General features: G+C 40.4%; 1 protein-coding gene across 1 annotated transcript; it reads left to right on the top strand.

The window, feature by feature from the left end:
- Nucleotides 1-4,421: 4,421 nt before the first annotated feature.
- Nucleotides 4,422-5,881, top strand: LOC114734096 (uncharacterized). Its single transcript, XM_028921608.1, has 2 exons — nt 4,422-4,705; nt 4,810-5,881. Exons 1-2 carry the CDS (start codon nt 4,422-4,424, stop codon nt 5,879-5,881), a joined length of 1,356 nt encoding a protein of 451 aa, XP_028777441.1.
- The last annotated feature ends 3,571 nt before the right edge of the window (nt 5,882-9,452 follow it).

Here is a 9,452-nt window from a genome sequence, read left to right as displayed (position 1 = left end):
GGCACGTCGCGTGATTGGCGGGGTTTATCGCTTCTTTTTATTGATGGAGCCGATTTTAATATGATAATCGGTGTCCATTTGACCGACCTTTCGGTCCAAAGCATTGACTTCTTTCCATACCAAAATGACCTGGCGCGGCTCCAATAGTACTACTAAAAATCATTTGGAAAAATCCTAAAAAATCACGGTTAAATTTTAAAATGACAAATTAGTATTGGTTATTATATTTATAAAAAAATGACTATACCTACAAAGTAAATAACAACATATTTTTGTAGTAATTCCTAATTTGTCATTTTAAAATTCAACAGTTATTTTTTTTTTTGGATTTTCCCAAATCATTTTTACCTCATTCATATTATTGCATATTACCTTATTCATTTCTGAACCATTTCGCTCAATTTAACGCTTGCTTGAGTCTTTTGTTTTTGATAAAATGTCAAATTTATTCAAATTCAAATAAAAAGATTAAATAAAAAGGCTGGCCAATTACTCTCGATCAATTTGAGCAAAGCTCAAATGAATCAAAGAAGAAGGTCGGCCTAACACGAGTGAAATAAGAAAGCAGGATAAGCCAACAACAAAAACAACTGAAAAAACTAAAATAACGAGAATAGAAAAGAGGTAAATAACACCACATAAATTAAAGCAGGCCCGGATTTGATTGTAGTCTCCAATTTAGCAGCAGGTTTGAGACCGTCCAAAGCTTAAGTCTCTGGCTACACTTATAATTTCTCTTCAACGCATGAACACTCAGCAGTACATACATGTTACTTTGAAGCTGCATCATTAGAAGGAATTCACATGCTTGCTTTCAAAAGATATATAGCGCGGCTACCATTGGTTTTGCATGAGTTTGCATATGCCACCCTACTTGGATGCACTCACGTAAGTTTCTTCTATGGGGTAAAAGAAGATAAAGACCCCATCCATACTTTTGGATAATGATCATATAAAAATGGTACTTCTTCGATCCTTGATATAAGACCTGTTTAATTAATTTAATGAGATTAAGAAAGTTAGATAAGTTGGTTAATTATAAAAAAATGACATGTTTTTTCTAAAACACCATAATCATCTTCTTTAATATCCTCTCTCCTATTTCTGCTTGATTATGGATGAGGGAGTATCCATAAAGGTAATTTAGAAAAAATTGATAAATATAAGAAATGGTCTTATATTCAACAATTAGGTTCTATATTAAGAACCAGAGGAGTATATTATTTTGGGTAAATGAGTAACATGTAAAAGAGTGCAAACGTGCTGCCACGCCCTAAATAAACAACATAATTATTATAAGTGATAATATGGTAGGTGAAATATCTAATAAAAATGAAACTTGTATGTATTAATAATTGACAATTAAAATGGGACAAAAAATAAATGCACAAAGCATATATAAGACTGGACAATCCACATGAAAAATGTTAAAATTCAAAGGTATACTTCTTACATATTCACAATTTTTCTTGGACGTGATGAAATTTAAGCTTTCATGTCCATGAAATTGCGTTCGTATAATTCTTGTCTCTCTTGCAACTGATGCTATGTTGGGTTACTCAAGTTGTCCCGACATTTTCTGCATCCTTGAACCACATTGATCACCACATACTCACATGTAACAAGAATTTGCTCAATAATAGCTTCTTGATCCATTCTGATTACAGTAGCATCTGGAAAAATGGTACTATTAATTAGTATGCTGCTTCAATCTTTTTTTTCAGTCATTCCTTGTACAAAATTGATGCTTTATTAATTTTCCATTCCTCAAACTCTATAACAACTACCTTATTTGTATAATTTTCTTCAGTTTAGATAATTGATTTTTTATTTTGAAAAAAAAAAGGTTGATGGCCTAACGGCCGGATGAATTCAAAACATCTTAATGGCCTCATCAACCCCTTCTTGATTGTACCGTGTACAGCCAACAGCCTACATCAAAGCCCTTAATTAGGACCCGTATAAAACTTATGAAATTTTTTTTTAAAAAAAAAACTAACAGTAATTAAGTTAAATAGAAGGAATTAAACTTATTTTAAATCAGGTTAAGTACACAAATTAAATCTTATAAATAAGAATACTAATGATAACAATGTTATTATACATAATCATATTCAATAATTACAGCACTTAAAGTTAACCATCTAATCGGATTTAATAATGCTCCAATATGATTAAATAATATTGAATGCCATATCTTTGTATACATATAAAAATGAATGCCACTTATAATCTCATTTAATTTATTTAATTTTTTTATTTTGCACTGGCATGAATGCGGTCCCGTTTTAACAATTACTATAGGAGATGGCTCATGCAAAATGAAGACTTTTGCTAGACATTGATATACTTTCCCTTGTACTATTCTTGGTGCATGAGCCTATTAAGAGCTGGGATTAATTAGGCCCAAAATGGAGCTTCAACCTTGCTTGAGAACCTTATTATGGGATTTCATGCACTACTATGATTTTTTTTCTCTTGATTAATACAGGCTTTAATATTTAAAATTTGACCGCATTTTATTTTTAATCTCTGAAATTTGAAACCACTATTTTCTGTCTTTGAAATTTACTCCATTTATAGATGTTAGTTCTTATAAGTTAAATGGTGTTAAATATTGCGGATATGATACAAACACCGTTAATTTCGATAATGTGGCATGATGATTGGGGAAGATGAGCTTACATCCTTATAACTTGTGTGGATATATGAAGAAGAGGGGGGAAAAAGGGAGAAATGGCTTCAAAACGTAGCGCACTAAGAGCAACAACACTGTTTATTAGCGGAGGGTTCTGTTGGCTGTGGTTTCTCTCTCTTGGGAAGCATGCTAAAGCTTTTCTGAGAACTCCATAGATGATACAGGGCAACGAAAAATGCCACCAGATCGCAAATCAACCGAAGATTGCGCTGGGAAGAATAAGAAGAAAAAGATTGAAGAACCACTGCAAGCTATTATGGATGACCGGATGGATGACGAAGTCGAAGCGGAGCAATCCTCCGGGGAAATGAACAAGAATATGCAAGGGGGCTTCATTTCATACAAAGCCTCGTTAATAGGATTCAATGGCGTGGCCCACGGTGCGTGCCCAATGGAGGAAGATGACCTTTTCAATGCCGAAAATGAGCTTCACTGGAAGTTACCGGAAGTATCTGAAGAACTCAAAAAACAAATGGAAGTATACCCGGTGGTGCCTATCACAGAGGAAGAGTTCAATGAGTGGTGTCAGCCCTGGAACTATACCTCGGTACTGACAGTTTTAGGCAGGAGATTCAATGTTTATGTGCTGAGAGATTACCTGCGAAACCTGTGGGGTTTCTTCGAGTTCGAACTAATCGACCTCCCAAATAATTATTTCCTTGTGCGTTTCAACGAAACTGAACAATGGAGAGCCCACTACCGGAAAGTTTTATACGATGGCCCATGGGTGGTTAAGCAACATTGCGTTCTGGTGCAGAGGTGGTCACCATATTTCAATCCTCACCAAAATCCTCTACGACGGGTTGCTACATGGGTGCGGATCCCCGATATCCCCATACACTGCTACAATAGTCATTGCATCACCAGAATCGGGGACCGTATTGGCCGAACGTTGAAAGTGGACATTAACACACTCAGTGATGGTCTGCATGCAAATAGGACGAAGGTGGAGCGAGGCAAGTACGCGAGAATCTGCGTGGAGCTGGACCTGCAAAAGAAGCTAGTGCCTCGAGTCATTGTTGCTGGGGAAATTTTTAACGTAGAATACGAAGGACTGGGAGTAATATGCTTTGCTTGTGGCCGATTTGGTCACCGGCGTGAAGCCTGCCCCTGGAAAATTAGTATGAATATGCAAGAGGCCAGTGCCTCCACATCACCGCCGGTAGTGGTAACACCGTCGAGCACGCAGGAAAAGAAGAAAGCTGACAATGACGAGACATTTGGAGTATGGATGCTTGCTGGGAAATCATCCAAAGCTCAGTTCCCGAAACAAGGAGAGCAGAAACTAGGGAGGAGTACTATCACTGGTCAGCCGAAGGTAAGACGACCTGAGCAGAGGTTCGTACAGAAATCAAGGTTCTCAGTTTTTGAGGATTGGGAGGAGACAGAGCAGACGGAAGAAAAATCACCCCTAGCCATAAGTAGGGAAACTGCAGAACTTGTAGCAGAAGGAAAGGCTATCGTTCCTTATCAGAAAAAGAGAACTCTAGAAGGAGTTAAAGACCAATCACGTCGCGTTAGAAGTGAATAGGGGCGCAAGGATGCTCAAGGATCAAGGTTACTTATCAAAGCGGTGGGGAAGGAAAACTAGCCGCCCATAAATGGGCCAAATTCAGGGGATGGGCCAAACAAAAACTTAAGGAGTAAGACAGCTGAGGGGGATCCACTTATGGGCCAGTCAAAACAGAATAGACAGAAGAGTCAGCGTACCCACAAGGTGGTAATGGGTAACATGGAGCAGATAGAGTCAGAGAGCAAAGAAGGCCAACCGAGGAGTATAGAAAAGCCCTGTAAAGAAGAAGCGCACGTCCTGTCCCATGCACTCGCTCTCATAACGGACAGTAATGGTGAGCAAGGAAACCACGACGGAATGGGCAACACACAGAGCAACACGTTAGCTCTGATTGCAGTGGGGGATTTGAATCCAGAACCACCAGACCCATCAGTTGAGCAACCTGTAAGGCTAGAAGAGGAGATAGAGATGAGCTCGGATGTAGCTAAGGAGAGGCAAAGGGGCCGAACCAGGAGTGACAAATGCTGAAAGGTGCCTGCCTTTTCTTTTTCACCTTTTCTTTCTTATTTATTATGATTATTGGTGCGTGGAATTGTAGGGGTGCTGGTAGCCGAAGCTTTCCCACCCTGATAAGAGATATTGTTGCAAAGTTTAGAGTGGATATACTCGGTCTTGTGGAACCACGTATTAGTGGGAACAGAGCAGATAACGTGGTAAAAAAGTTGGGTTTCTCTCACTGGATAAGGGTAGAAGCTAGTGGGTTCTCAGGAGGAATCTGGCTTTTGTGGAATAGTGAGGAGTTCACAATTACTTACATATGCTCCTCGACACAGTTCATCCACTGTAAGGTGAGTAGCAGAAGGAACCCGAATAAGGAGTTCATTACTATCGTCTATGGGGAGACGAGGTCAACTGAAAGAATGATGCTTTGGGAATCCTTGAGACTGATCGCTGGCTCAATTACTGGACCCTGGTTGGTTCTTGGGGATTTCAACGCTTATCTGTCGCCAGGGGACAAGAAGGGCAGGGGTAGCCCGATTGAAGCAATCATGAAACCCTTTCAGGAGTGCATTGATGATTATGGCTTAGTTAAGTGTGAGATAAGAGGGGATAGATTTACGAGGGAAAGAACTGGACTCAAGGAACGCCTAGACTGGGTCTTCTATAATGCGATATGGTCTACTTGCTATCCAAAAACTCTTGTTTCGCATGAGCTTTGTTTTAAATCTGATCATAGGCTTCTAATCATGAACTCCAACGGACTAGATAACCATAGGAGGAGACCGAGGACTTTTACTTACCAAGCGGCTTGGGAACTTGAAGAGGATTTTAAGGAGGTCATAGCGCAAGCTTGGAAGCAAAATTCCTGGTTAGAAGGTGTTAAAAAGTTCCAAAAGGAAGCACCAAAATGGCATGATCAACATGTAGGCAACCTGGGGAAGAAGAAAAAGGACATTGTGAAAAGACTAGAAGGGATTGATAGACATAGAAGGACTCACGACCACCCGGGTCTTAGAAGGCTGGAGGAGAAACTTTGGGCGCAGTACCAGAAAATTATACTGCAAGAAGAATTACAATGGTACGAAAGATCGAGATGCAAATGGTTGTTGTGGGGTGACAAAAATACCCGATTTTTCCATGCATCCACTGTCCTCAGAAGGAAAAAATAGAGAATTGAGGCTTTAAAAAATGACTGCGGAGAGTGGGTAGAGGAACCAGAGATTTTGAAGCAGATGGCTTGTGAATTTTATATGAAACTATACACAAAGGATTCGAGAACCCCATCTTCTTCAGGATGGCATGCAGAATTCCCGCAACTGGATAGACAAGAGCTACTCTGGCTTCAACGACCAGTGGATTCAACCGAAATTAAAAATGCTGCTTTTGATATGGGGGCTTTTAAGGCCCCAGGTCCAGATGGAATAAATGCTCATTTTTTCCAGCGCCACTGGAATCTGATCGGAGACAAGGTTTGTGATCTAATCAAGTCTTTCTTCGAAGAACCAACAAAGATCAGAGAAGTAAATCAGACACGCATTGTCTTGATTCCTAAGGTGGACAATCCAGTACACCTCAAGGACTTCAGGCCAATTTCTCTCTGTAACATCAGCTTCAAGATTCTTACTAAGCTCCTCGCCTCCCGCTTTAAAAGGGTGATGGAGAAGTTGGTTAGTCAGGAGCAGTGCAGTTTCATACCGGGACGATCTAGTTGTGATAACATAGTCATCGTCCAGGAAGCCATGCACACAATGCGGACCTATAAGTGGAAGAAAGGCTTGGTGGCTGTTAAAGTAGATATGGAGAAAGCTTATGACAGATTAGATTGGAACTTCATCAAAGATACTTTGTGCTGTATTGGCATAAACGGTGATCTAGTGGAGATCATCATGTCATGCATCACGACAACCTCGATGTCGATCTTGTGGAACGGTGAGGAAAGCACTGAATTCAACCCCACAAGAGGACTCAGGCAAGGAGATCCTCTCAGCCCATATATTTTCATCCTGTGTATGGAAAGACTAGGGCAGCTTATAAATTGGAATGTGAAGAAAGGAGATGGAAACCTTGAGATTCAGGAAAACAGGGCCTAGCATCTCATACCTCTTTTTTGCAGATGACCTTATATTGTTTACAGAAGCCTCGGTGGACCAAGTATTGGAAATGAAACACGTATGGAGAGTTCTGCCTTGTTTCGGGCCACCGTGTGAATCTGGAAAAGTCAAAGATGTTGTGTTCAAGAAATATTAACCATAACAGGGCCATGGAGCTAAGTAGAATACTGGGCATTGGACTTACTACTGACCTTGGAAAATATCTGGGAGTACCTCTGCTTTATAATAGAATCACCAAACAAACCTTCTCCTATATAATTCAGAAAGTGCAGAAGAGACTCTCATCATGGAAGAGCCGGTTTCTTAGTCATACAGGGAGGTCGGTTCTCATTAAGTCAGTGCTGAATACAATACCTAGCTACCTTATGCAGTCAACCCTCATTCCAAAGGGGGTCCTTAAAGAGGTAGAAAAAGCGAGCAGGAGCTTTCTGTGGAGTCAAGATGCAGACGCAAGAAAGTTGCACACAGTCTCATGGGAGAGGATTACTGACACGAAAAAGAACGGGGGTCTGGGTTTTAAGAACTTGTACCAACAAAATGAAGCTTTTATAATGAAGTTATGTTGGGGCCTGATCACCAAACAGAATGCGTTATGGGTCCAAGTGCTTAGAACCAAGTATAAGTGTGGGAATGATGAAGCTCCTCGAGTTTACTATAGAAGGATAGCCTCCCGCACTTGGAGATCCATAGTTAACGTGTGGGAGACCTTTATGCAAGGAGTGGGGAAGAAAATCAACAACGGAGAGAATACCAGCTTTTGGTGGGATCAATGGACTCCCCTGGACTGCCCCCTCATAATGTACGTAGGCAGGAATTCCAGTTTGGATCCTAAAGCTACGGTTAAGGATTTTGTACAGGAGAATGGCACTTGGGATGTTGACAGCTGGCATGGGGTTTTGCCTCACCACGTTATCATGACCTTGCTACGTATAAAACCCCCTGCTAACCGATCGGTGGATGTCTATGTTTGGAGACCTGCAACTGATGGGAATTTCTCTGTAAAGTCAGCGTATGATTTCCTAGACAGGAGACAGCAAGCAGGTAGGGGATCTTGGTGGCATAAACTATGGAAATGTGGGGTTCCAAAAAAAATTAAATTCTTACTTTGGCAAGTGACCCATGAGAGTATAGCCACAAATGCTTTCAGAGCCCGAAGAGGGATATCAGATAATGCAAACTGTCCTTTCAATTGCCAGGAAGAGGAGAGCATTTTACATGTGTTGAGAGACTGTGAGAGAGCAAAAAATTTTTGGTCATCTATAATTCAGCCTAACTGTCTTTCTAGTTTCTATGCTCAAACTTTGCAGGATTGGCTAGTATGGAATGCTACACATCGACCAGCAGCTGGAAGGTTCTCAAACTGGGAATGGCTACGAGTCTTCATGTTTGGATGCTGGCTACTCTGGACATCTAGATGCAGTTATGTTTTTGAAGGAAAAGCAAACAATACGAGAGAACAACTTCAACAGTGCAGATATCATCTGATGGAAAGCATAACAAACCAGCAACTTCAGCATGAAGTTTTCAACGCAGCCTCGAGAACTGAAACCCAATGGACACCGCCTCCCACGAATGCAGTCAAACTCGACGTTGATGGATCGGTGCAAGACAACCAACACGCTGCATGCGGTGGAGTGATCAGAGACCACGAGGGGAAATGGCTCATGGGTTTTCAACGTAACTTGGGCTACTGTTCGATTACTGAGGCAGAGCTACTGGGAATTCAGACAGGTTTGCAGACATGCCAACAGTTAGGTGTGTCCAAGGTCTTACTATATACAGATTCCTTGGAAGTGTTTAACCTTCTAATGAGAGATCGGGTTATAGACCATCCCTTGAGACTTCTTATTACGGACACAAGGGAGATGATCTATGACCACGGGCTAGTGGAGGTCCATCACACGGGGAGAGACATTATTAAGTGGGCCGATTTTTTGGCAAGAACAGGACATCAAGGTTCCTTCAATACGGTACAGATTCCAAATGAGCCAACGGAATGCATGAGTATGGTGCTGGAAGATCAACAAGATGATTAAGTTGGGGATCTGGTTTTTCCGTGTAGTCCTTTGCGGGCTTTGTTTTTCCCTGTAAACTTTTATTTCCTTTAGTTTGTACGCGGGTCGCAATCTCAAGCTACGGCTTGTCGTCTTTCATCAAAAAAAAAAAAAACACTGTTTATTAGCATTTTTGCCACATAAATTATAAGGATGCCAGGTTATCTTATTTAATCATCAAGCCACGTCACCAAAATTAACGATGTTTATGCCAAACTATCAATGTTTAGCACCATTAAACTTATAGGAACTAATGTTTATGGACTGCGTATGTAAATTTCAAGGATAAAAACACCGGTTCCAAGTTTTACGAACCAAAACTAAAATAACGTCAAATTTACATTAATAAAAGTTATATTAACCTCTTTTTTTTTTTAATGATAAGATAACTTTTATTAATTTAAAAGGTACAAAGTCAATTGTGCCCTCTACATAATGGTAACACGTGGCTGAATAGGATGCCCAACAAACAACATATGAAAACATACCAAAAATAAAAGATAAAGTAAAAACGGATTGTCTTACGAGCCCAAATCAAAATTAGCCTTGCAAAATAAAACCCATGTTGAACCCTC

Source organism: Neltuma alba, unplaced genomic scaffold, assembly GCF_004799145.2.
Source record: "Neltuma alba isolate B1F8T4 unplaced genomic scaffold, ASM479914v2 tig00002618_pilon, whole genome shotgun sequence".
NCBI lineage: Eukaryota > Viridiplantae > Streptophyta > Magnoliopsida > Fabales > Fabaceae > Neltuma > Neltuma alba.
This window is presented reverse-complemented; position numbering and strand designations above follow the sequence as displayed.